This window comes from Sphaerodactylus townsendi, linkage group LG16 (genome assembly GCF_021028975.2).
Source record: "Sphaerodactylus townsendi isolate TG3544 linkage group LG16, MPM_Stown_v2.3, whole genome shotgun sequence".
Classification (NCBI taxonomy): domain Eukaryota; kingdom Metazoa; phylum Chordata; class Lepidosauria; order Squamata; family Sphaerodactylidae; genus Sphaerodactylus; species Sphaerodactylus townsendi.
In genome coordinates this window covers 29,436,217-29,463,055 of record NC_059440.1, presented here as the reverse complement: position 1 = coordinate 29,463,055, position 26,839 = coordinate 29,436,217, and the positions used below count along the sequence as shown (strand labels likewise).

The 26,839-nt window shown below is 52.1% G+C and overlaps 1 protein-coding gene across 14 annotated transcripts in view; it reads left to right on the top strand.

Annotated features, from left to right (window-relative positions):
* EIF4G3 (eukaryotic translation initiation factor 4 gamma 3) overlaps positions 1–26,636 on the top strand; it is a 62,839-nt gene extending 36,203 nt beyond the window's left edge. For 11 of the 14 annotated variants that reach the window (XM_048519171.1, XM_048519169.1, XM_048519167.1 and 8 more), the window contains 25 exons: positions 2,213–3,043; positions 8,159–8,244; positions 8,615–8,864; positions 9,958–10,091; positions 10,503–10,628; positions 11,196–11,303; positions 13,319–13,489; positions 13,907–14,104; positions 14,753–14,899; positions 15,091–15,327; positions 15,806–15,910; positions 16,457–16,589; positions 16,822–16,919; positions 17,158–17,251; positions 18,308–18,425; positions 18,720–18,943; positions 19,930–20,048; positions 20,230–20,402; positions 20,557–20,682; positions 20,872–20,953; positions 21,415–21,513; positions 22,154–22,300; positions 22,677–22,758; positions 24,317–24,463; positions 25,575–26,636. In XM_048519171.1, the coding sequence (XP_048375128.1) occupies positions 2,213–3,043; positions 8,159–8,244; positions 8,615–8,864; positions 9,958–10,091; positions 10,503–10,628; positions 11,196–11,303; positions 13,319–13,489; positions 13,907–14,104; positions 14,753–14,899; positions 15,091–15,327; positions 15,806–15,910; positions 16,457–16,589; positions 16,822–16,919; positions 17,158–17,251; positions 18,308–18,425; positions 18,720–18,943; positions 19,930–20,048; positions 20,230–20,402; positions 20,557–20,682; positions 20,872–20,953; positions 21,415–21,513; positions 22,154–22,300; positions 22,677–22,758; positions 24,317–24,463; positions 25,575–25,756 (4,217 nt within the window). In that variant the 3' untranslated portion in view covers positions 25,757–26,636. The remainder of the gene's footprint in view (positions 1–2,212; positions 3,044–8,158; positions 8,245–8,614; positions 8,865–9,957; positions 10,092–10,502; positions 10,629–11,195; positions 11,304–13,318; positions 13,490–13,906; positions 14,105–14,752; positions 14,900–15,090; positions 15,328–15,805; positions 15,911–16,456; positions 16,590–16,821; positions 16,920–17,157; positions 17,252–18,307; positions 18,426–18,719; positions 18,944–19,929; positions 20,049–20,229; positions 20,403–20,556; positions 20,683–20,871; positions 20,954–21,414; positions 21,514–22,153; positions 22,301–22,676; positions 22,759–24,316; positions 24,464–25,574) is intronic. The other 3 variants (XM_048519168.1, XM_048519162.1, XM_048519170.1) reach the window with 3 other exon arrangements.
* The last annotated feature ends 203 nt before the right edge of the window (positions 26,637–26,839 follow it).

Below are 26,839 nucleotides of genomic sequence, written 5' to 3'. Positions count from 1 at the left end.
CCTGGACTTTGGTGTCCATCTCCTCCGTCCTGCTCTTCAGAAGGCAAGCGTAGCCATGACCCCCCCGCCCCCAACCCCCTTGCCCTTCTGGTGTTGGCGTGGCCGCAAAAGGGGATTTAGGCAGGCTGTGGTCTCTCGCCTTGCAAGATGGTTGTGTGAGCATTATGTGGGCATTATCCCTCTTTTCCTTCTCCAGCGTGAACCCCAGGAGCAGTGAAGAACTAATTCTTGGTGGGTTGAAGCACACTTCTCTGTGGCCACCTCCTGCACAGGCAGTAATGCATGGCTGGGGGGGTGGGGAGAGAAGGGGGCCTGTCTGGGGGGCTGTGCTTCTAGCTCTGTCAAAGAGCACATGATGGTTGGTGGGGTCACCACTGTTCTGCTGCTGAGCTAGCCCTTCTCCAGCTGTCCCATGCAGGGATGGGTGGTCCTTGGGCTGGCCAGTGGGCCACCGTGCTATTGCAGGTGGGAGGGCCCCGCAGCCCATCTCTGTGCTGGCTTCTGCTTCAGCCAGCATTTTGAGAGTATGGGGCCTAGGGAATCTGATTGAACAAGATAAAATCCATCATTCTTAACTTAGCGAATAAAGTTGTCCTGTTTGGTGTATTGATTGATCTTTTTCTGTAAGAAGAATTGCAAGTTTAAAGTTTTTTTTCAAGCATGCTGCATATGTTTACAATATACATAGGAATTGTGCTTAATACTGTACATAAAATTTTTCATGCTATACATTTATGAGTAGAGTCTTGTATTTCATTTCAGTCATTCCAAAAGGGGAAGGAAAATGATGGGAATTTTTCACATGAGTTTTTTTCCTCCAGTGCTTTGGTCCCAAAAGTTTCCCAATATTTCCATTAGCAGAAAACTGAAATTTAGAAGGGGAAAGCGTTTATTTCCCAGCTTCCCCCTCCCTTAGCCTCCACATCTCTACACAAAGCTGAATTGCAAACTTGGCAAACAGGCTCATAAGATGGTCTCAGAGCAGTAAAAACAGATTCATTGTCACAAGCATCAAACTGCCTTACAGCCCCTGGCAAGAATGTCCCCTGAACAATTCCATTGTGCACCTTCTGGGTAGCAGTTAGAGGACGAGAGTTTTCCTGACCTCCTCAAGCAGGCTCTTCCACCAGGTGGGAGCCACGGCTGAGAGTGCCCGTATGTGAATGACTCCCCCTGTCCCTGCTGGCGAGTCGGCCCTTCTGAAGTATTCTTCTTTCCTTTGAAAGATGCCCTCCTGGAAAAGGTTACCAAAGCCACGTTGTTGGAGGCAGAGGCAGTTGGTGCCGTTTCCAAGCAAGCCCCCAAAGTTGTTGTGCCCATGAAAGTGCCCGGGTACCACCTGGCCGGGGTACCACCTGCTTGCTGAGCTCCCTCTTGCCCGTGCCTCACTGGAGTAGAATCGCTGCGGGAACATGTCAGTGCGGCGGCTGTGCCTCCCTGCTGCCAGCAGTTGCCCTGTCCTCTGGCCAGGTGGCAGGAATGGGTGGGAGCCTGCTGGCTGGGGAGGAAAGAGGCAGCTTTTTCCTAGAGGCATGTGGTATGGTTGGGGGGGAGGGGGAGAGGACTCCTCTTCAGCTGCTGGGTCATCCGCACATGTACATCACACCTCTGAAGTCCACTTTGATTCTTTTTCTCATCTGGAATGTTGAGCAGGAAGCCAGAGACTCCCATCTCAACTTGTCCTTGTGACAGCCAGGTGTCCCTTTTGTTCATCTTTGAATTTGTCTTACAAATTACCTGACCAAAATCACAGCTCCCTTACCCCCAGAAGACCGGGAACTGGCTTTTGACAAGTTTGTCCCCAGGGGAGAATTTTTGTTTTCCCCAGATGAGTACAGATTTACAAGCCTGTCTTTAAAGTGTTGCTGCCAAATGATAGATTTCTACACAACCGTGGGCCGAGAGGGGGGGCGGGCGGCGCAGATGACACAGAAATGTGTCTCTTGTGAAATTCCTTTGTTATTCCCAACTGGGTGTTAAGAAAATGTGGCTGTGTCCCAGGCCAGAAGGTTTCCCCCGAGTCTCCATGCTAAGGCTGAAAAGTACCAAAAGATGGTCCTTACTTCCAGCCTGGAAGGTGAGTGGGTCTGCCCCTTTCTGTAAGACTTCCTGTTTGAATGAATCACAAAGTGTGCTCGGGAGAGAGGCCAGAGTTTGGTCTGATCTGATGAGCCAACATTCCTTTTAATTCTCCGTTTTTCCTTTTCCCCAGAAGAGAAGCCTAAAGCAGATCCAGTATTAAAATCTCCTTCCCCTGCCCTCAGACCAGAACCTAGTGGAGAGAGAAAAGACCCAGCAGGCCTGGCAGACGAGAGCCCTGCCTCCCCAGAGACCTCCCCAGAGCCTCCTCTGGCTGCTTTGCCCTCCCCAGTCGCAGTACTGGCTGCTTCTGCACCTGGTAAACCTTCGTTTGCAGCAGACTTTGAGGACCAATGTGAACTTGCTTCCTCCAAAGTGGAAGCCACACTTCTTCTCGGGGCAGCCCCCTGTGGGGAAACACCTGCCAGTCCCCCTGCAGAGGAGAGCAGCACAGACATCTGCAGAGAGCCCAGACGAGTGGTCCTGAGTGAGAGCCACGTAACTGCTTGCACCAGTCTAACGAACGAACTTAATGGAGTCAGCGATCGGGTGACTGTGACTGATGGTGTTGTAGAGCAAGAGGGAGCCACAGGAGGGAGCTCCCAGGAGGGAGCTCCCCCGATGGTGGAGCCGGAAGCCCCGGAAGCTGCTCAGGCCGAAGTGGAAAGCGTGCCTGCACCTTCAGCCCCTGCAGTTCTTCCTGCTCCTCCCTCTCCGCCTCCCAGCCCTCCCCTCTCCGTTGCTGCCAGCCCTCCTCCTACCCCTTCCCCGCTCCCGGGTGCCCTCCCTGCTCTCCAGGGAGACTTGGAAGGAGAGGAGATCACAAGAACTGTCCTCTGCGAAGAAGACGACACACCAGAAGCTCTAGGGAGAGAGGAGCCAGACGCAGCAGCAGAGAGTCATCCCGAGGAGAACGCCTCCGAGTCTTGGGAGGGCCTGAACGCAAGGAAGGGCCATGGGCCAGGTGAGTGGTCTCTCTGTGTGCCAGTTTTGCAGTTCTGGAATGTTACTCGGGCCTGGCGCATCCCCACTCAGGAACGAAACATAGCAGTCCACTTCCTGCCCAGCTCAAACTGCTGCCTGCTGATCATGATGGTGTTGATATGTGTTAAAACAAGACGGGGTCTCCCTTTATTCAGACGAGGATCTCTGCAGAGAGAGAGAGAGAGAGAGCAGCCCCATCTCATTTCCTTAAATTCTCCAGCTCCCTCTCTCGCATCTCAAAGTGCGGGACTGTAGTTCTGTGCGTAGAGGATGTGCCTTGCACGGAGAAGACCCTGGGTTCACATCTCAGCCTCTCCCGTGAAAACATTTCGATGGCAGGTGTGGAGAAATGGCTCCTGATGGGAAAGATTCCGGCAAGCCACAGACTCCTCCCATGGTGGACAAAGGGTCCCGTGTTCATGTCTGAAGGGCCTGCCTGGCCAGGAGCTGGAGAGGTCTGCATTGTTTTTCATGGGAATTGAGATGGGTCTGGTTCTAAACTGCTTCCCCTGATCACTGGGGGTGGGTAGCCAATTCCCCAGTCTGAATTGTTGAGGGCACGCTCTCATCTGCGGGAGGATTTTGCTTTTCACATAGTTTTGCCTTGGCCGTTTTCTTCGTGGCTCAATGGAAGAAGGGCAGGCTGGCCGGCCTGGTATCTTGCGTTGACTCCCTTCCACTGGAGCCTGAGAGGGCAGGGCCACGGTGGGATGTGAAGGCTGCAGAAGAGCCCCACGCACTGAGCCTGGCCAGGCAGTTCAGAGAGCGGCCTGCGAGGGCTGCTGCAGCTCTGCTGAGCCTTGTGGGATGGGTCTGGGTTGGTTCTCCCCTGAGATCTCCCCTGAGAAGTTGCCGGCAGGGAGGCAGGAGCTCAGAACCAAGCATTCCTCCCAACAGTGTCCTCTTTGTCCTGCTGATTGGGTGTGTTTCATACATTTGGTTTGGAGCGTCCTACGAGCTGCATCCGCTGTTGTGCCCTTAGAAGCCTAAGGAAGAGCCAGACCAGGAGTCACAGGAAGGGAGGGAGGGGGCACAGCAAAGATTCTGCCAGACAAGATCCTGCAGCTGGATTGAGGCCCCCTCCCAGCAGAGCCCTTTGCTGACTCCTCTGTGGGTGCTAGTCATGGACAGCCTTTGTCTGAGTTCTGCAGGAAGCCAAGCTGCTCTGCGGTGTGGAGAGGGGGAAAAGAGCCATGTCCTGGGCGAAGGTATGCCACAAAAGTGGGAAAGACCACAGGGCTTGCCAAGGAGACTCTGTGGATGACCCGAGGGTCAGGGTACAGGAGGCAGGTGCCTTCGGGGTATCCTGCCCCCAAACGGTTTAGGTGCTTTTCAAAATGAGATGCAGAGAGAAGGCAGAACCCAGTGGTGGCCCCGTGCAGAGGACCAGAATAATAGTCCAAGATTCCCCAAGGCTATTCCCATGCACTTCTGCCCTTTAGTCATCTAGGAGCAGTTTCAGGGTGACCAAGGCTTTGGATCCTGCTTGGAAAGCCAGGGTCTGTCGGCAGGATTTTACACCTTGAATGGTCCTCTCCAGCTGAAATTGGTACCCATTAAAATAAACGTCCCTGCAACTGTGGCTTGATTTCAAGCTCTTAAAGTCAGTTTACTGATCTGCAGTTTGTTCTGCAGCCTTTCTCTCTGCAGGAGTCCCATCAGCGTTTTCCTGTAGATGTGTCCAGAGGGGAAGAGCTGCAAACTGACTGCAGGAGACAAGTAAAATGTTGTGGAATTCTGGAAGCCACCTTTAAAACAAGGGGGGAGGGGGAGCAATATATGCAATATATACACTTTCATATCAAACTACTTTTACTGATGTAACTACTGATGTAACTGCATTGTTGATAACTTAGCATATAATGTGCTTTTTGGCTAATTTTTGGAATTCAAAATCATTATATTTACCTTTGGGTTTTTTCTGCACCACGCTTGCCTCTGTAGGGCTGTCACAGCTGATGCTAACAACAGCACTGCTGATATTATCTCCCCCCCCCCCCCCCCCACCACACACACACCCACGCTTGATTTCATGGCCAAGCCTGTCAAAGCCACTTTAAGACGGGGTATAAATCCACGCTCGTCTTCTTCTCTATGGCAAATGCTGGTCCCAATTCCAGTGCATTTCAGTTCTTCACCTGCATTGCCAAAACTTGCTTTCTGGGTGGGAAACATGATCTTGGGCCATGTGAAAGATGGCATGGACAATTGCGCAAGCAGTGGAGCGCTTTGGATCCAGGAATGGTATGATAAGCAAGGAGATCACCATCTCTGATAGTGGGCAGCTGTCATTAACATACCTTTGTCTTAACAATCAGCCATTTCTTCTGTTGCTGGGTGTAGCTCCCCTCCTGGAGTTCTGTAGCCCCCGTCACCCTTGTTCTCCTGGTGTAGGGAAAAAGATCCTTGGGGAAAAAACCATTGCTGGAAGTGATGTTGAGGGCCTGGGCATCATCTCCATCCCAGTTCTCAGTGACTGGTGCCGTTGTTCTGATGGAAGAGCGTCTGTTGGGCTTTCCTGACCAGAACTGCTGTGCCAGCAAGGACGGGTTGCCCTCGTGAGACCTTCTGGTGTGTCCACCAAGCCTTCCACTGACCTGGGAATGAACAGCAGCAGCTGCCCAGTGGCATACCCACCCACCCACGCCGTGCTGCTTTTGGTTTTAGTCAGCTACAGATGTTCTAACCCATCTCTGACGTCCCTACCAGGCCCGAGTGTCCATGGAGCCCAGGACTCCTCTTGAGCCTTGACAGGGGTGTATGTCATAGTCTTCTGCCGTTGCATCATGGCCTGGCAACAGGACTGTTCTCTTCCCTTGGCTGCGTCCACAGCCTCCCTCCCTGCTGACGGCCCCCTCCAGGGCCTGGGATTTTGGCGGGACTTTGATGCCCATTTTGGTGGAAGAAGTGGCCCGTCGGTCAGTGGTCTCTGCAGTGTGCTGGGCTGAGAGAGAGATGCGGAGAGGTACCGCTTTGCACTTAATAGCTCTCACCCTTTCCAATAACTCTGACATTAAATGTAGAAGTTCCTCAGGGTGGATTTGTTTTAATGGGCACATTATTGCTTCTTGGTTTCCTTTTCTGATGACTTCACTTGGAGGTAAGGTACTCAGGGGAGGGGCCTGATCCTACCCTGCTTCAATAGTGTAATTAAGCAGAGGCAAGGGGTGGGGGTGGGGAAGGTTAAATAGGCCTATTGTCTTGGGGTGGGCTTTTGCTGTGGGGCTTCTGAGGCAGCCTTTGGACAGTTTGGTGACCCCAGTGTGTCTTGCTTGTTGCACCTGGGCCTGCTGACAGCAGCCGATGGTCTCTTCTCTCTGCGGCCAGAGTGCTTTCTGAGCCAGGGTAGTCACCAGTTGCGCCTGCCTTGCCCTCCTGGGGAAGCAAATGACCTGGGATGGTGCCGGGACTGGCCTCCTCTTTCCTTTTCGTTTTGTGGAACAAGCCCCACATTTCCCTTTCTGGCTCACCTCCACACCTCCAGCTCTACTACCCACGATAAGCTGCTCACACCTCAGTGTATTTTTATGGTGCTTATTTTGTTCCTTTGTCTCATTGCACACAGAAACAAAACAGAGCAAAATTAGAACTGTGATACTATAGGCAGGCTCTGTGGAAATTAAGTTCTCTCTGACTTTCCCACCTCAAGGGTTTAAGAAAAACTTTTTATTTCAGACTCACTGAAGTTGGTAATACCTGGCAGCCCATTATAGATATTAATTAGCTCATCTATACAGTTTTCTGACTGAAACTGTCAATTTTATAAATTTTATAAATTTAGTTTTTATTTTAACCTTATTCTGCATATTTGGGAGTGCTCCTCGCCCACTCTAAATGGATCAATCACTCTTTCGATTGGATCAAAAAATACCCTTCCTTTTGGTCAGTATTCCCTGCCCGCCTATCCTATGTTTTTCACAACTTCTTGTCTAAACATACTGTGACCAGGCTAGGCCAACCTCGTCAGATCTCAGGAGCTAAGCAGGGTTGACCCTGGTCAGTATTCCAATGGGAGGCCACTGAGGAAGTCCAGGGCCAACCGAAGCAGGCAGTGGCAAACTACCTATGTGTGTCTGGTTGGTCTGATCAAAAGCGAAGCCGGGTCAGCCCTAATTATTACTTGGATGGGAGACCACAAAGGAATTCCAGGGTCACAACACAGAGTCAGGCAACAGCAAACCAGCTCTGAATGTCTCTGGCCTTGAAAATAAGTCTGCTTCAACTTGGGTGTGCTTTCCGCCACCTCTGGTGTAATAGTGTCTGCCTAATAGATGAATGCTTTGTGCATCTAACAGTGAAAAGTTAATTGAGCTGGAATAAATGTTGTTAGTTGCTGGGCTCGTGTCTTGTAAAAGCAAGCAAAGGCGGATTTGCATCAGGATCTGCAGTCAAGGCATTTGGTATGGAGAGCAGGAATTGGTGGGATGGTGTGATTTGATTGGGGCTGGGTGCGTGTGTGGGATGGCTGGTGCAGGTCCTTTTAGCTCTACAGTTCCCCCTCCCCGACACACCTGTTCTGCTTTCAGGAAATCGGCCTCTGTGTAGTAGAGGTTATACTAGCCTCCAGCAGATCTGGAAAAATATTTTAGACTCTTCAGAGATGGTGCAAATGTTGGCATTTTTCAGCTTTGGCTTCTACATCTCTTCTCCACAGCTTACCTGGAACACTGGCATATGTGAAAGAGTCACATATTGTGAGCATGCTGTAGTATTTGACTGTGGTATCAAAATCAATTGTGATGAGTGGTTATTCTTCCTGTGAAAAATTGTATTTGCAAGATCCTGAGGTGCCACTCCCTTCTCTCAGAGGAGATGGTGGCATGGTCCTGCCAAGGCTGACTGCTTTGTCACAAGTGCCATGGGTGTGTGTGTGTGTATGTGTGTGCACGCAAATGGCCTTCCCTCCAATTAGTGTCACGGTTGCTGTCTGGCAATCTTTTGAATGGAAATTTCCAGTAGAGACAGTGGCCCTCTTTGCCTCATCTTCAGACAGGGACAGTTTGCCTTTGAATCTGGACTTGGAGTGGATTCAGAAAGGAAGCCATGGCCGTAGTTTTGAACTGGCAAGTAACGTGCCTACTTGTTTGTCTTGTAGCCCAACCAGCTGTAACTGCACCAAAGACGTGGAAGAAACCAAAAGACCGGAGCCAAGCCGTTGAGGAGGTGGAGGCTGAGTCCAAGGTGAGGGGCATAGGGAGCCCTCCCCAAATGTCCGGGGCAGTCCGGTTTGTAAATCCCAAACACGTCACAGACAGAGCCCGTTCCTTAATCAGAGGAGCCCCAGGGCTTCTCCCTGCGTCTCCTTCCATCCAGGATGGACTGTTGCTGAATGTGCTGCCAGCATCCAGGATTCCAGGGGGCGCTTTGGAGCTGTTCTCATCCAAGTATGTGGAATAGTAACGAGGCTGTCCTGAGACTCTTTGGACTTTGGGGACCAGATGAAGCAGACGCTGTTCCTGTTTAATTCCATAATGTTCTCTCTTTCTGAGGTTGGGTTGAGCAACTGCTTGAGGCAAAGGAAGTGTCAATTGTGGATTTGTTTACGCTTTAGCCGCCTCAAGTGGAAGAGGAGCGGAGAGCCGAGCTAAGACTTGAAGAATCTGAGCAAGAGGCAGTGAGTCATGGGAGAGACTCCCCCTTTGACCTTAAAATAGCAAAAGTCGTGGAAGAAAACGGGGAACAGGAAGGGGGTGAGCCCATCCGCAATGGCGCTGAGAATGTTTTGGAGGGGGAAGGAGGCGACGGGCAAGCAGGCTGCCTTGACAGTCCGAGCGAAGGTCCACCTTGCCAGTATAAGCCAGGTAAGTCCCCCCAGCTCTCCTTGTCGTATTTTGCTCATCTGTTGTAGAGAAGTCACTGTGTGTTTCTGGTAGCCAAGGACTGAGGTGTTGCCTGAAAAGAGACACTGTCAAAGAGGCTGCAGAATAGCCTTGGGGCCCCGGGCCTGTGCATGGCTTCCATTCCAGCTCTCAGGTGGGAGCCCTTGTAGCTGGAACTCCCAGGTCCCTCCAGAGCTCCGTGGTCCCTCATCGGAGCAACATAGCTTCCTGTGCTGTGAGTTGCATGTTATTTTCCTCTGGGAGAGGAAAGCAGAGCTCCAAGGCAGATGTTCTCAGCAAAAAGCCCACCTGGTTTTCTGATCACTCTTCAGCGTCTGCTTCCTTCTCTGAACTGAAGCAGTTAGTAGACTCTTGGGCTCTGGCGCCTCCGTCTTCTGCTTTGACCCCAGAGGCGTTCCTGCTCTTCAGGAAGCAAAAAAAACCCCACGAGCCTCAAAGCTCTTTAGCCAGAGTCCCCTACTCTGTTGTCAGTGCTTACTACACTGTCGGCTTCTGAACTGCAGCCCAGCATCCTCCAAGTCTCGTAGAGTCTCTGCCCAGACCATTGAATGGAGTGGAGCAGAGTGATGTGTGGTTTGGGGAGGGTGGGGGCGCGAAGCATGCTCTGTGTTCTCTACCAGGTATGTGAGGGTTGGTTGGGGTGTTTCCTTTGTGGAAAACACTGTGTGCAGTTGGTCTGCAAGGGGGCCTTGTGTTCACTTTTCCTTTGGTTTTGGGATGAGGGCCCTTTGCTGTGAGAGTTTTTACCACCACCACCACCACTTTTGAAAGCTCAGAGTTGAGCCGTCTCCCACACATCCACTTAGAGAGCGGCATTACCCAAAGTGGCTGAGTAGACATTTAGATCCAGCAGTCTAGTCAGTAGGCTAGAGGGGTTCCCTTTCCCTTTGACCTTCTTCTCCCAACAGCGGTGTGTGTGTGTGTGTGTGTGTGTGTGTGTGTGTAATTGTGCCCAGCTGGCCTGTGCTAAGAGTGAGGCTTCCAGGCAGGGTGTGTGTTTGCTGGGGAGAGAGGGGGAGGGTCCCCTTCTGAGGCCTTGCATTTGTCAACACAGAGCAGTGGAAGCCCCTGGACTCCAACGGGAAGAAGCAGTATGACCGGGAGTTCCTCCTGGACTTCCAGTTCATGCCTGCCTGCATTCAGAAGCCAGAGGGATTGCCACCCATCAGCGAGGTTGTCCTTGACAAGGTGAGGGGTCCAAGAGGTGGGCATCTGTTGGGAGGGGGGCCTAGTGTCCAGTCTCTGAAAAGCACAGCCTGCCTGTCATGCTGCTTCTGGCCTGGCCAGGGGGTTGCTGGGGAGACCAGAGTGGGGATCTTTGGAGTGCAGACTGCATAAACAAGAACCCAAAAGAGCTGCTCTGGGGACCCTCTCTCTTTCCTCTTCCTTTTCCAGGTCTGCTCTTGACTTGTTGTGTTTCTTTTGAAACGTGGCTCTGTGAAGCACTCCTCCCAGCTCTCTGCAGCTGGTGAGCTTTGCAACCTGCCACAGGAGGAACCTTATACTCGGATAGCCTGAAGGCCCTGAGCGTCAGTTCTGCCTGGTGCGCTGAAGGGCAGGCGTGGTGACCCTTTGCTTTGTGCTCTCCTTCCCATACAGATCAATCAGCCAAAGCTGACTCTCCGAACGTTGGATCCTCGCATCTTGGCACGGGGTCCAGATTTCACACCAGCGTTTGCTGATTTTGGTAGACAGATCCCTGGTGGACGGGCGGCAGCCGCAAGTGTGAGTCTTTGGAGTTGTTCCTTCGGTCAGGAGCCCCCTTCCCTGCTGCTTTCACACAGGCACACTGGAGCTCTGCTGCAGTAACGAGAAAGAGAGACCAAAGCTTGGGACAGAGAGGGCCTCCACTTGCTTTCCTTCCACCCGTCACCATCACTTGTCTCTTCTTCCCTGGCTGGCTGTTTCTTTTCTTCCCTGTAATCTACCGGTTTCCTTTTCTGCCTGGGCTCTGGTTGGCTGAAGAGTAATATCCTCCCCTCCCCTCCCAAGAGAACTGGCAGAGGTATGGAAAGTGGCCAGCAGAGACGGGCACAGCAGGGGTCGCTGCGCCTCTGAGGCTCTGGCTGGAGCCTGCCAAGAGTGCTGACTGCTTGCTCAGCTGGGGGCTTTGAACAGGAAGTAGGTACATGCAGGAGGCTGGGTGTTCTGTGGGGCTTCTTTTGCAGGGCCCACCATCCGCCCTGCCTGCGTGTGGCATGCTGTGTGCCTGGCCCTCTGCGGGGAGGGCATCCAAAGCTAAGCCTGACCTGTGGATGACTTGCCCCCCCGCCCCCTTTTGTCTCTCTCCAGGCCTGCAAAGTGCAGCCCCCTCCTGGCCTCCAGTCTCTTGCTCGGTGTGGCACCCCAGCCTGCCCTTTGTTGGTCTCTCACCCACCCCTGCGGAACCTGTCGATAGGGGTAAGCCACCCTCTCCCCCCTCCCCTCTTTCTGCGAAGGGCTCTCTCCCCCTTCCTCCCGAGAGAGGAGCCAGAGGCACCCAGCCGCCCGCCTTGCCTTGTCCCTTCTCTAGGCAGTCTCTTCAGTGGTGGGTGGGACATCCCCAGCAGAGGGCGAGCTGGAACTTTGGCCTGAGCTGGATTCGCCCGGGGCTGCCCTTTGCGGTCCTGAGGAGAGAGAGGGGGAGATCAGGTAAGTCTTGCTCGAAAGCATTCAGGGCAGAGTGCATTTCCCCCCTTGTGTTCCTGACTGGCAGCTTCCTCCATTGTGTTTTGTGAAAGTAATGGCATTTCAGTAACCTGGGGGTCCTGAAAAACACTCACCTGGGTAATGTATTGTTTCCCAAGGAATTCAGATGAGGCCGAATACCTGCCATGTGTGTTGTGGGCACGCGTGAGGCAGCAGGAGCTGGGGGGAACATGTCCTTGGCCACCTGAGAGCTACAACCTCTGTGTCTTGGGCTGCCTCATGGGGCAGGGGGATTTGTGTGCCCCTTGTCCTCTCTGGGGCGCCCTGTGCCAAAAAGCAAGAGCTGTGGAAGGGGCTCATTGCTAACCACCCCCTTTCCCACGAGACGTGGCCCCTGTGCTGACGTTTCAGCTCCTTCCTCCAGTGGTGTTCCTGAGGTTGGTGGCCACAAGGGAAGCCTGGCTGTTGGAGGGGATGGAGAAAGAGAAGTCAGTGGGGAGTGTCCAGAGGTGGTGTGGGCACGGAGTCCTTGACCGTGGGCAGAAGGAAGGATTTCCTTCTGCACCCTTCACTTCCTGGAAGCCAGTTGGAATAAGGGACTGACCAGGAGAAGAATGTCAGCTGCTGGTGCCCCAAGGCCTTGGTTAGAGTTGTCCCTGTCCATGTTCTTTGACTGTGTTGCATGGAGGCCCGTCAGGAGAGCTTCTCTCTCAGCCGCAGTTGGTTTGGGCCTGCTGAGTCCTGGGGCGTGCCAGTGGGCCCATTTCTCTTTCCAGATGCCTGAGGAAAAGGGCAGGACTGAAGCAGGTTGTGTGCCATTAAGCTGACGCGGAGAGGTTCCGAGATCCTTGTGCCTTCGTAGCCAGGGCTGCTGAAGGAAGGGCCCGCTCTGCCTTTGGCAGCAGTCGCTTAGGGGGTGTTGTGGGTCAGCCTGCATGGACCATGTTTGAGTGACAGGTTGAGCTCAGTGAAATCAGTTCTCCGCTTGTGAGGCTTGGTGCCGATGGGTGGACTTGTGTGCTCCTGTGGTGTGTGTTTTCTGTACTTGTCAAGCCGCGCACCAAATATTGCAGATGAACTTGGACACGTCCACTGTGAAGCAGGATTTGGTCTCTCTAAAGAGCAGAGTTGTCTCCCCATTGCCACAGCGTGAGTGGCCTGCCCAGGTGCCGAGCCCTGACAGAACTAGTTGCAGTTTAGTGCCTGCACTTAAGCTGCCCCTCAGCATGGAGGGGCCGGGGGATGTCTCCCTTGATTTTTGTGCTTGGAGAAACCTGGTGGGAGGCAGTGGGAGGGCAGTGGGCATCCCTCCGAAGGCGGAGCTGGAGGCTGTGCTTTGCAGCGGCAGTGGCTGTTCTGGGGGGGAAGGAGGGTTTTCCTGTTCTTTGCAAGGGGAAGGGGGTGAGGGAGGACTTGGGGCTCATTGTCTCCTCCTCAGATGTGGGCTTGCCTTTGCGGGAGGAGGGGAGCATGTCGCTTTTTCCCTGCCTGAGCAGCTTAGTTGGATTTTGTGAGAAAACCATTGCTACTCTTTAAGTTGTTGTGACATTCATTTACGAAAAAGGACGGCAGCATCAGCAGAGTTTTCCAAACCAGCACTGCTTCCAGGGTGAGGTGGGCCTTCCCCAAACGTCAGGAGTGTAGCCCAGGCAGCCCCAGACCTTCCTCCCCCCCATTCAGACGCTGCTTGCAGGACTTCTCACAGGCTGCCGGAGCATGTCATGTTGCTATGCGTCTCTGTCTAAGCCAAGGGAATGTAATTTTGGGTGGGGGAATTTTTGTCTTAGCTGTTGAATGTTGGGCCACGGAGATCTCAGCCTGGTCAGAGGCGAGAGCCCCGAAAGATCATCACGGTTTGCGTCAAAGAGGACATCCACCTGAAGAAATCCGAGAATGCCTGGAAGCCCAGCCTGAAACGTGAGACGCAGCCAGAAGACCCCGAGAGCATCAAGACCCAGGTGAGATCTTTGGGTGCCAGCCTGGCTTCCCTTGGGTTTCACGTTGCATGGAAAAGGGATCAGGATACCAGACAACCTACTGCCTCTTCTGGAATATTTCTGCCTTTGGAATAAAGAAAGAAGCCTCCCGCGTGCCAAGGGTCCTTCTCACAGTCTTGTTGAGTCTGACTATCTCTGCCTTGCCCTCCTCAAGTGGGTGGAGCTGTTTGTTCCAACTGGTCTTGTATGGAGGGGGCTTTGTGTGTGGGGGAGTTTTGTGGAATTCACAGTGGGCCACTGTTGGCGTGCTGGCGGATCCAACATAAATGCAGAGGGGGGGGGGTACCGTAAGCTGCCTTGGGGCAACCCCCACCATTTCTCTCCATCTCACCACATTTGGCGGCCTTTCTCTTGCATCTGCTTCTGCTTTTGCTTCAGGAGCTGTTCCGCAAAGTGCGAAGTATCTTGAACAAGCTGACCCCGCAGATGTTCAATCAGCTAATGAAGCAAGTGACCGATCTAACTGTGGACACAGAAGAAAGGCTGAAAGGCATCATTGACCTGGTGTTTGAGAAGGCGATTGATGAGCCCAGCTTCTCTGTGGCCTATGCGAACATGTGTCGATGTCTTGTCACGGTGAGGCTGGGGAGGGGAGGGTTCCTGGCTAGGGGAAGGACAGGGGGTGGTCTGGTGAGCTCAGGCTGAAACAAATGACTCTCGCAGCTTGGGTGGGATTTGAATACAGCGGCTGGTGTCATGGGATGGTCCCTTGCAGATCATTCAGATAAGCATCAGAGCCTTGTTGTGGAATCTGCTCCGTGCAGTCAAATGGGAGGGACTGTGCCGAGAGCAGCCGTGGGTGGATGTTGCCCTCAGACTGTCCCCCATGAAAGAAGCAGGGATAGCAAGTGGATCAACTCAAGCATGGGCTTCTGTCATGGGCAGTGCATTGATATCATGTAGCCGGTGACACAGGGACACTCTGGTATTTGGGCAAGAACTCTATGGTAGAAGCTGTTCTTACCATAGAGTTTTTGCCCAAATACCAGAGCATCCATGCATCACTAGTGATGGGATGATGTCACTTCCTGTGGCCCCAGTTTGCTGCTGGCAAGTCCCCCTGCCGGCCAGTTGAATGGCCCTGGGGGAGAGGCCCCAAAGTGGAGGATTCCTTCTCCCCTTCCCCGGGGTGGGGTGGGGGTGGGGCAGAATTGGTGTTCTCTGGTGAATAAGTCAGGAATTACAGAGGGGACCTGACTTTTGCTTCCCTTGTGCTGGGCGTAGCTAAAAGTGCCCATGGCAGAGAAGCCTGGAAGCACCGTCAATTTCCGCAAGTTGCTGCTGAATCGCTGCCAGAAGGAATTTGAAAAGGACAAAGCTGACGATGATGTCTTTGAGAAAAAGCAGAAGGAGCTGGAAGCTGCCACCACGGTAAGTCTCCAGCGAAGTTCCTTCCGCAGAGCGTCTGGGGGCGGGGGCCGGGTATGCCTCGTTTGGCTGAATGTGGACAGAGGGGTTTGTTTTTCACTGGTGCTGGGAATAAGAAGGTGGGTGTCTCTGGCTGTGCGGTCGTGGGATGGCCGCTCTGACCCCTTGTGGACATTCCCTTTCCTGTGCTGCAGCCGGAGGAGAGGACACGGCTTCACGATGAGCTGGAGGAGGCCAAGGACAAGGCCCGCCGGCGCTCCATTGGCAACATCAAGTTCATTGGAGAGCTCTTCAAGCTGAAGATGCTGACGGAGGCCATCATGCACGACTGCGTGGTGAAGCTGCTGAAGAACCACGACGAGGAGTCCTTGGAGTGCCTCTGCCGCCTCTTGACCACCATTGGCAAAGACTTGGACTTTGAGAAAGCCAAGGTGAGGCAGGGCCGCAGTCATGACAAACTGGTCCAGGCTTGGGGGGGGGGGGGGGCATTCTAAGTGGCACCAGCCTTTCCCCCATTCGCTGACCTCATATTGCCACAAATTAGGAATCCTGCAGTTCATGTTTGATGAATTGACATCAGCTTGAGAGTTTGATGGTCATCCCAATTCTTGCTGTGTTCTCCATCTGTGGTGAGCGAACAGATTTCGCTTCCTACATTCACTCCAGGCTTCAAGTAAACTTGGCAGAGATTTCCAGATCTGGTTGGAGGACGGAGCCCACTCGGTGCCCTTCTGGAGGCTTGTGTTTTGTCCTCTTTCTGCTGTTCACTTGGGAAGTTCAGTCACCCCCAAACATTTAGAGTTTACCACTACTGTGATTTGCTTTGGGGATCAACTGGACACACTGAGGCTCCCTGGAATGACCCCCCTCTGCTGGCAGAGATGGTGAGGGCATTTGTCTGTCTTCCAGCCTCGAATGGATCAGTATTTCAACCAAATGGAGAAGATAGTGAAAGAGAGGAAAACTTCATCTAGGATCCGGTTCATGCTTCAAGATGTCATAGACCTCAGGCAGGTATGTGTTTGGTGAGAGATGTGACCAGAAGAGATCTGAAAAGCAGGCTGGTGGGTCAGAGTGGTTGCTCAAGGACAGGCCTGGCTTTGTTGATGGTTTTCGTTGGGAATTTGATCACCGTTCTCAGAGCAGTCCTCCGCTAAGTGTCTTGACCCACTTTGTTTGTCTGCTCGTACCGTCAGTTTCCCAGGGTGCCTTACAAGGAGAGGGGCAAAGGAGTGCCACCTGCCTTCGGTAGAGTCTTGTCAGGGTGTTATTTACCTCCATGCCATAAAGAGCTTCAGCTTCCCATTTCCATATTATTAGGAATAATAACCTCCATTAGAGCGACAGGATATTTTTCCCCACTGGCCACAGGCTGCTTGTGCAGTGGAATCCTAGATCCACGGTCTTCCCAGTTTATAAACTTAACAAAAAAACAAAAAGGGACAGACATGAAAGCAGATAGGAATGGGCTCCTACCGGATCTGCATAGTTTGTGTGAGGAATACACCACTGCTGTAAGGAATGCCTCCCTTACAGGGTTTGTCCTCCCATCTTTTGCAGTGTAACTGGGTATCACGAAGGGCAGATCAAGGCCCCAAGACAATAGAACAGATCCATAAAGAAGCAAAAATTGAAGAGCAGGAGGAGCAACGGAAAGTCCAGCAGTTGATGACCAAAGAGAAGAGGAGGCCTGGTAAGTCCTGGCACCATGCCTTGTGCTCGCCTGTCTTGGCTCCTGAGTGGTGCGTCAGCAAGCGCACTCATTGGAAGGCTGGACTGGAGGGCAGGCTCATCTGTGGTGTTCTCTTTGGCTGGAGGGGGCCTCTCTAGCTGGAATGGGCAGAAGTGTGCAGGACAGTTTCCCTGAAAACACCTTCAGAATCTTGCCCTGAGCTTCCATCCTGTATCTGTCTGTTTCTTTGTAGGAGGAGTCCAGAGGGTGGAGGATGGGGGCTGGAACACTGTGCAAGGGGCGAAGAACAGCCGTGTTCTGGACCCCACCAAGTTCCTTAAAATCACAAAGGTGTGTATTTGAGAAGAGGCCCTTGGTGAGAGGACTGGCTGGGGGGACCGCCGAAAACTGTGCAGTTCACCTGGCCCCAGGTTTTCATACCCCTTCCACCTGGAAGCTGTTCTTCAAGCGTGCTTGACTGATGTGTGCTGCCTTTGTGGGGAGACGGGCAGTTCCTCCTGGCCGCTTGCCAAAGAGCCGCCCCCGCCCCGAGCAGACTCCGCCTGATGAGCCCTCTTGTGTCTTGCAGCCCACAATTGATGAAAAGATCCAGCTTGTGCCTAAAGCCCAGCTGGGCAGCTGGGGAAAAGGCAGCAGTGGCGGAGCGAAGGTCAGCGAGATTGGTAAGCACGGGGCTCTCTTTCCTTCTCTCTGCTCCAGGGCTCAGAACATGGCCTCCTCGGGGGAAGTACAGAGTTCCCCCCCTCCCCCGACTTGTCAGCCAGGCTTTCTGATTGTGGCCTGGCTTTTGAGAAGCCACCTCAGAATCCTGCTCCAAGAGTGACTAAAACGAGACCCAGTGGTCAGATGCCAGGACTGGCGTAATTGAGGCCACCAGAGTCCTTTTGCATATGCATGTTTGTTCAGCCGTTGCCCCTTGTGCTTCTCTGGCCTGAGCCCCTGAAACGTTGTGTAGCTTGCCCCCTGCTGAGCCCCTCCTCTCTGTCGAAAGGACCGGCTACTCGGTGCATGTGTCTTTTTTTAAATGAAATCCCACATTCTTCGGCTTAGCATGGACCTCAGAATCAGATCTCCGTTTGCCCTGAGGCACAGGTGTCAAACTCGCATCCCTCCAGATGTTATGGACTACAGTTCCCATCATCCCCTGCCAGCATGATTCTGGCAGGGGATGATTGGAACTGTAGTCCATAACATCTGGAGGGCCTGAGGGATGATGAGCCTGATCAGCAGCAATACTTGCATAATCTTTCCCTCACACAAAGTTCTGTGTTTTGTGGTGCAGGTCTTTAACTCCAGTGAGCTAAAATGCCTAAGCACAAAGGGCTGTGTTTCCCACTAACAAGCATTCTTAATTCGGATTAAATGGAGTTATCAGTCTTAGTTACTGGCATTGAGAGAAATAAAGAGCTGATCATGAAAGCATCTGCCCTGTTTCGGTGGCTTTGTAACCCGTTGTTGAATTGTGGTGTGAGCTTGCCAACTAGCCAGGTTCATGCCCGTCAGGATGTTTGGGTGGCTTTCGAGATGGCCAGATCCTGCTTCTCCTGGCCCACTGAATCCTGTCCTCTCGCTGCCCTGGGGCTCCCTACCTGGCTTGTTGTCGGCCTCTCAAATATTCCCAGGCGCAAAACAGACTCCTGCCCCAGAGTCCAGGTGGTCGTGGGTGGAGCTGCTGTGCTCTAGAGACGGCTGTCACTCTCCCCAACATCCTCTTGCAGATTCCCTACGACCAAGTGCCACTAGTTTGAACCGCTTCTCTGCACTGCAGCCTCCCGTGTCATCCGTGTCAGCGTCTGTCACCTCGTCAGAATTGGACTCTCGCCGGGCCTTAACCAGGTAAGCAGTGAGCAGCCGACTACTGGGTCTCTGGGTCTTATTTTTCAAGAAGGCCGTGGGTGATGCTGCCTCAGAGGCACCAGCGGGCAGAGCAGGACCACCCACCCGTGCATGCCTTCCTGGGTGAGAAGCATGGCATTTCACCCGTTCCCTTAAAACCAGCCTCTGGCCCCTCTTCTGGGGAGACCTGAATTTTTCTGCTTATTCTTAGTCGCAGTTCACAGTAGAGGTTGGTTGGTATAAATGCCCTGATGGGGTCAGGCAGCAGCCCGTGCAACGTCTTTCTTCCTGCAGTCGTGGGAGCTCGGGCAGGGAGAAGAATGACAAGCTGCTGCCCTCTTCTGTTTCCCGGCCCGGCACCTTCCTGCGGGGCAGCAGCAGCAAAGAACTCCTCCTGGACAACCAAGCTCAAGAGGAGCAGCGGCGGGAGATGCTGGAGACAGTGAAACAGTTAACTGGTGGCCTGGAGAGTGACCGGAACAGCACGGAGGCAGACCGGAGCAAAGTCAAGGAAGTGGGTGAGTTTCCCTTCTCCTATGTGTGCTGCCTGCCTGGGGCCTTCTGACCAGCACTTGGGAGCTGTGGGGAGCCCTGCTGAGCCTGCTGGGGACTGTGGAGGCCAGGCGGGGGAGCAGCTGCCAGGCGGGGGAGCAGCTTCACCTACCTGCTTGTCTGTGATTTCATCTGCATTCAGCCTCCAAACGGCTGCAGTGTCCCTCATGTCAAAAAGCCGGGGTGGGTGGGTGGCTGCTGGTTGCTTTTGTGTGTAGAGAGTTTCTGTTAAGGTGGGTAGTGGACAGAATTCCTTGTGGACTTTCATATTCTTAATGATTTTAGCCATAGAATTCTTAGAAAGCAAGCAGAGCAACATTAACCTAGAGGAGCACAGAGAAGAATGCCTGAGCCCACTGAATGGTCCACCTTTGAATCTGTGCTGCAGTTCATGCTGAGGAGGTCACCCTCTCTGTGTTGCCCTCCCCCCCTCCACTGGCACACCGCCCTCTCTGCTGGCAGAGCACTCCCCCTTGCTGCCACTGCCCACAGGGCTGTTTTCTCTATCCGTCGTCTCCCCATCGACTCCCCAACTCCTTGCTCTTGGCCCCTGGTGATGTTCACAGCACCACCCCTCAGCTGCCTCACGGTCTTCTGCTCCTGCCAGCCCTTTCTCTTGTCTGCCTGCAGCCGCCTCTCCCCTGATGAGGCCACCTTGTACTTCCTTCAAACCTTTCTTTTCCTGTGAAATTTTGGGCACAAGCTCTCCCCTATGGAAAGTAAGCCTAAGTCAATGAGACAGGAAGGAACTGTGGGTGCTGCTACCCATGTTTTCCCTTCCTCCCCCTCCTGCACGTCAAATGTGATAGGATAGGTTCTTGGGGCGGGGCTGGCCCCCTGGTGAGAATGATTCACAAGGACTTTTTCAGTTCCACTGGTGGGGAGTGGTCCCAAGGAAGCTGCCTTCTGCTTCATGCCTGTGCGTTAATCTTCTCTTTAACCATTTCAAAAGCCAAAGTTGAGATTCCCACCTACCCTGCCCAAGACAGCAAGCCTGCCCTGTCAGACGAGGAAGTGGAGAGAAAGTGCAGATCAATCATTGATGAATTCTTGCACATTAACGACTACAAGGCAAGTGGAACGGCAGCCCCCAGCAGGACCGCCATAGCAGCTTCTGGGGAGGGAGTGGGTCACCGTGCCCTAACGGGCGGCTTGCATGGGATTCCCATCTTTTGTCTGAATGTTGAGATGAGATTCGCAGGCACCAAGAAGACAGCCTCTGTGTCCCCCCTCCCTTGTGTTGCCTGCACAGGAAGCAATGCAGTGTGTGGAGGAGCTGAACGTTCCGGATGTGCTGCCTGTCTTCGTGCAAGTGGGAGTGGAATCCACCCTTGAGAGGAGCCAGATCACCAGAGATCACATGGGCCAGTTGCTGTATCAGCTGGTGCAGTCAGAAAAACTAAGCAAGGAGGACTTCTTCAAGGGGTGGGTAGACTGCCAGGGAAGGAAGAACGATTTTTGGGTGTTCTCTTTTGTGGATGATACACAAGAATCATACACATAGCATCATTCACTCGGAAGTGACCAGTGCAGGCTCCCAGACGGAATGTGAATTGACCAGGGTGACTTTCTCCTGTAGGTTTTCAGACACTTTGGAGACCGCAGATGACATGGCTATTGATATCCCACACATCTGGTTGTACTTGGCTGAGCTAGTGACCCCCATGTTAAAAGAAGGAGGGATCTCTATGCGAGAACTTCTGACGTAAGCAGAGCTCTTCCTTTGGGGATGGGTAGCAAAGCCAGCCCTGGCTGGAGCTGGAGCTGGCATTCCATGGATGAGTCCAGAGAGCTTGTCAAGCAGAGCAGAAGGGCTGCCCCTTGAGAAGTCCTTGGTGGGATTCTTCCGCAGCCTCCGTCTCAAAAGTCCCTGTTTGTTGCTGTTCCATTGCAGAGAATTTAGCAAGCCTCTGCTTCCAGTCGGAAGAGCCGGGATCTTACTTTCCGAAATGCTGCACCTTCTATGCAAACAAATGGTGAGTGTGCCAGGGGCCACTTCCACGGACGAATAACGACAGTGATGGGGCCAGGCAGGTGGCAGTGCTGGGGGAAAGCCAGCAGTCTTGTGGGCTGAGTGCAGATTTTTCAGAGATGGTTGTGAAGTCTGCGTGGGCAGTTCAGAAACAGCCACCCCCCCAAAAAAAAAAAATTCTGGAGACCCTTGAGGTCAGCTTCGGAATGTTGTTTGAGCTTCCCGGTCACTCTCCTTTCTCTGAAGGGCCCACCGTCATGGCCTGAGCATTCTTTCCCCCTCCGCTGTGAAATGCTGCCAGTACCCCCCAGTAGTGCACTGCCAGACCCTTCTGCGGGGTGGCCCAGTCGCTGCTGCCAACGAGGCCTCCTCTGCAGCCACTCCTTCCCCCCTAGGGACGGCCTGCCTGGGCCCCTTGGCTGCCCCTCCCAGGTTCACAGCCGAGGGGCTCCCTTTGTGTTCTAGAGCCATAAGAAAGTGGCAGCCTTGTGGAGGGAGGCTGGCCTCAGCTGGAAAGACTTCTTACCAGAAGGAGAAGAGGTCCAGGCATTTCTCATGGAGCAGGTACGTTGGGGCCAGGATGCTCTGCGGGGACAGCATCCTGCGTACAAGAAAGTGACCGATTTAATGAATGGGGGTGCCCATGTGTGGCTGCACAACTCTTGGCTTGACTTGGATGAAAAGTCTTTCTCCCTTGACTTCCAAAGCCATTACCAGCAGCAAGAAAATCTTTTAATAAAGCATTATAAACCATAAAAAGCTACTGGAAAAATATCCAGCAGCAGCCCAGCAGTATACAGTAAAAAACAAAGAAAAGGATTTGGGGGGGGGGGCGGGGGGGGGCCACGACGACGACTATGTGAACAGCCTTCCAGCAATGTAAACGGCTTAACCCAAGTCCTGGGTAAATGACATCTTGTTTTAATGTGGCACTCGGGACTCAGCAGGAGTGAACCCTGCTATAGCACTGTGAGGCCCAGTGAGAAGAAACCCTGACAAGGGATGCTCTTGAGTGGAAGGCCTCAACAATGGGCAGGGGGACTAGCCCAGGGAGACTCTGGTCCCAGGGCACACAGGAGTTGGACAGGCAGGAATCGCGATGAAGACTGCTCCTGTCTTGATTGTGGGGTGGTGGGCAGGAGGGGCAGTTGGAGAGTCCAACAAGGGATAGATGGAAACTCCCTTCTCCTCCTCGTCTCTGCAGAAGTTGGACTTCACAGAGACTGACAGTTCCGGTTCCTCAGAAGCACTTTCAAAGAAAGAACTCTCTGCTGAAGAGCTGAACAAACAGCTGGAGAAACTCATTATGGAGGACAAGGCGAACGACGAGCAGATCTTTGACTGGGTAGAGGTACAGGCTCCCTTTGCTGGCTGGCTGGCATGACCCAGCTGGTCTCTGGCACTTGCCCCTTGTGCCAGATTAGTCCCTGAGAGTTGCGGCTATCACCAGTTGTATTTTCCAGGCCAGTGTTTTGCTGCAGCCAACATCCATGTGGCAGAGTAGATCCTTGCCCTCAGTGTCTCTCTGTGGGCCATGTGCTTCAACAGGCGTGCTCTGGCTGAAGGGACTCCCACAGGAGGGGTGTCTCTCGCCTGCTCCCTGTGGCTCCAGTGAGGAGCTGATTTGGCAAACCAGCCAGCTTCAGCAGCCTTCGGAAGCCTTGGCTCTCCTGTGGCCAGCAATTGTTTATGAAGGCAACTAACGGACTTCCCGCTCTTCATTTTAGGCAAATCTAGATGAAAGCCAGATGAGTTCACCGACATTCCTTAGAGCTTTAATGACAGCAGTTTGTAAAGCAGCTATTATAGGTGAGTTGCGCATTGTTTAACCACAGAATTTGTCTGTTACTATCATTCCCTGTGCATGAAGAATGACTCCAGCACACGGTGACCCAGAGAGCCAAACTAGACACTCGGGGGACCCCTGATAACCTCAGCATAGAGGGGAGAAGCGGTCTCAGCCTCCAGCCCTTTCTCCTCCTGGGTGACAGCAATGATCCCTGTTGGCCCCAGAGTGCTTGGGAGCTTTCTTTCCTGCAAACAGCCTTTGACAGTGGCATGATGGGAGTTAGATCAGGATTCCCCATGTTTCATCCCATCTAGTTGGGCTCTGAGACACAGGCTTTTGGCACAGTGGACTTTGGGGGTCCTCTTTGAATCAAAGCAGATCAGTCCTTTATCAGCATAAACAAAGAATCATCACGACTTTAAATCCAAGTCAATTGAGGATGGGGAAGGAACAGTTGACATCTTTTACCATAGGGCTTCACTCATCCATCTAGTTTAGGTCACGCCCCCAATATTTCCAGCAGGGCTATGTGTTTGTTTTTTTGGCATCCTCTCCTGGCTGACGAGGCCGACCTCTCTCCAGTTCCTGCTCACTCAGGGCAGGAGCTTTGATCCTTGCTCTGGGCTTCTCAAAGCTGAGTGCGAATTTGTCCACCAGATCTGCTCAGCATGGAGAAAGGAAAGGTCCCCACAGCCCCTTCTTCTTTGACGGAGGAGGATAAGGGGAATTGTTTAAAGACTGCACAGGGGCAGCCTGCTCTGTGCACAGGGGGCACATCTACAGTAGGGCAAAGTTATCCAGAAACCCACCCAGGATAGTGGGAACAATTATCTTGGGACCAAGGTCGATCAGGACTTGGCTATACTGAAGAGGGTGCATAAAAATTTACATAGCCCTGCCTAAATTATTGGGGATGTGACCTAAACCAGCTAGATTACTTTGCCATACTGTAGAGAAGACACCTTCCCAAGTAAGTCCAAGGTATTGTTGTACAGCAGTTGGTTTTCATCCAGACTTATATTGTTGGAAAGGATGAAATGTTAATTCCACCACCACCACCACCACCACCACCACACACACACACACACACACACACACACACACACACACACACACACACACACACACACACACACACACACCCCGCCCCTCGGCAATCCTTGGTGTTCACTTTGGGGAAGAGGACTTTCTCCTTCCTGTTGTGTGGGCATGGGTGCTTTCTCACTTTTCATTTTCTAGGTCATGAAAGTCACCATATCACTTGGTGTTCTTGAGCATCTTTATGTGGCTCGACAAGTGTTTAATTGGTGGGAAACGTGGTGTTGTCTATTTCAGCAACTCAGTAAAGCTGAGAACTGAGCCTGCGTTGTTAGTATCACAAGTGTGTCTCAGTTCCTGATCTTTGTGTCTGAGGGCAGGGTGGGATGGCAGCCACTTTCTCTCAGCGCATCTTGTCTGTCATGTGGTTGGCCCAAACTCCCATGAAGTCTTCTGCAATTGTCCTGTCTTCTGGAGGCAGACCTGGCCTGCCCTCCCCTCAGCCACAGCCTGACGCAGGTCTCTTCTTTTTCTTTTCAGTGGATAGTTCTAGCTTACGAGTGGACACTGCTGTTATCAAGCAGAGAGTGCCGATCTTACTTAAGTACCTAGGCTCGGACACGGAGAAGGAACTACAAGCACTTTACGCACTACAAGCATCAATAGTAAAACTTGATCAGCCTCCTAGTAAGTGTCCTCCCATTTGACAGCCTGTGTTGCTTGGACTCTTAAGTCAGCTTTGTGCAGTGTGGGCAGAAGTTGTCTCGCTGCTCAGTGAACGTCTCTGGTTGTAGGGCTGACAGAACATTGACTTGTGTTACATAACTCTGCTTCTGCTATCAGAGAGGTTTTGCTGGAAAAAAAATTGAGCCCATCACCCCCCCCCTCCCCCCCCCCACTTGTAGGCCTGACCGTGTATTGTCCTGCTGGAAGTATGTTGAAAAGTAATTGATTTTTTTGAAACTCCCAGAGGAGACATCCTTCCTCTCCCCAGTCCCAGTTTAACAAGGGAAAGAAAGGGCTATTCCTGCCGCAAGAGCTCAGAGTTTCTTCAAAGGAAGGTATGGGTGTCCTGACAAAAGTTCACATGCACAGCCTTCTGCTTCAGCCTTATGAACCCCATCATCTGTGCAAAAGCCTTCTTTCCCCCCTTTCAAACAACCTCCAGGGGATACATGGAATATATAATCTCTTAGGACTTGGTATTTGCTCAAGTGCTAGACAGGTGTGCATCTCTCTTTATGTGATGGGGGGGGGGGGGTCTGGATTCTCATGTGCCTAAAAGACTCCGAGCACTAATAAATATATTCAGAACGGGGTGCCAGCATTGTCTAAAACAGGGGTAGGGAACCTGCGGCCAATTGGCCATGCTGGTAGGGGCTGATGGGAATTGTAGTTCCTGAACATCTGGAGAGCCACAGGTTCCCTACCCCTGGTCTAAACATACCATTCAAATTTGCAATGTCAGAACCTTCTAAGTCTGCATGACGTCATAAGCTAGGCAGGATTCCCTTCACCATATCTGCAGTTCTGCAAGTGACACTTTGAACTGAGACCGTGATCCATCCCTAGTGGGTGAGGACTGCTTGGTGTGCAGGCAGGCAGGCAATCCCAGGTTTGTTCCTTAGACTGTCTGTTTTAAGAATCTTGGGCATCAATATTGCTCAGAAAAGATACTTTGCACTGGGCTCAGGAGAACTACTGCAGTTCAGTCCAGAACTAGATGGACCAGTTCCATGCATTCATGTGATGCTGAGCCAATAAATGCTGTTCAGAGGATATTCTTCTCTTCCTGCAGATTTGTTACGGATGTTTTTCGATTGCCTGTACGATGAGGAAGTGATATCAGAGGATGCCTTCTACAAATGGGAAAGCAGCAAAGACCCAGCAGAGCAGAATGGGAAAGGTGTAGCGCTTAAATCAGTCACGGCCTTCTTTACGTGGCTTCGGGAAGCCGAAGAGGAGTCGGAGGATAATTAAAACTGAATACAAAAAAAAAAACAATTTAAGTATTTTTTTTTAACAAAGGTTCATGTCTTCGCCAATCACAGTGCAGCAAGGCCAATTCTCGCGCAGAACCCCCCCCCCCTTCTCCCGCATGTGCACGAGCGGGAGAGGAAAAAATAGATGTAAACGCAAAAGGTGATCATGGAGGACGGAAAACTACTTGAAAATTCAAGTCCACTTCAAACCTGAGGGCAGGAGCACTAAACCAAAATACATCTATTATTTATAGAAAATATTTTCTGTTTTAATCTTTTTCCTTTTTAAACAAGGACTCATACTTTAAAAAGAAACAAATCTGTTTAGGAAAAAAAGTGGGAACTTTTAATTTATTATTCTAAGGACTGCAAATGTCAGTGTAATTTTTAAATTTGCAGTTTCTGTAACAAATTGTAAAATAGACAAAAAAGCAGAGAAATAAATTTCCCTCCCTTGCAGATCCACCTCAGTTTTGTTTCAGAGCACGGTAGCTGTGTAATAAATCCTCAAGGGGGTTGGGAATGAGCTAGCGGAGGGGAGGAACTCTTCACAAATGGCCACCAGACCTTTCTGCCCGCCTCTGAGCTTGCTTCCAAAAAAAAGAACAAAAAGAACAAAGCGTGACATTGGAACCGAAGGAGCGAGTTTGAAAAACCAGCTGTGGACCAGACTGCTTGGGATACCTGGCTGAGTGCAAACAAGTGCTGCCCTGGAGAAGGAGGAATTAGTAGCAGTCCTTTCAGAACCTCTAGTGCAACTTTACAGCTTGTAAATACATAGAACAAATATTTAAAAAAGAAAGAAATTGACTCCATACTATTTCTTTTCATTTTCAAATTATAAAGAACAAAATAAAGACAACCTTGCAAGTTTAAAAGGAGAGGAAGTGGCTTGTCTTTTCACAGCAATGGAGCGTGCTGCCTTCCCCCTCTCGACGGGGTCTTGCCTCTGGGTGAGGAGGGGGCTGTTCCAGATATGACCAGTTCTCATAGGAGCAGTGAGTAAAGGGGCGGGGTCGCTGCATGCTGCAGATTGCATTTTGTAACCGTTCTTTGTGTGTTTAATTGCTCTGCGGAAGAG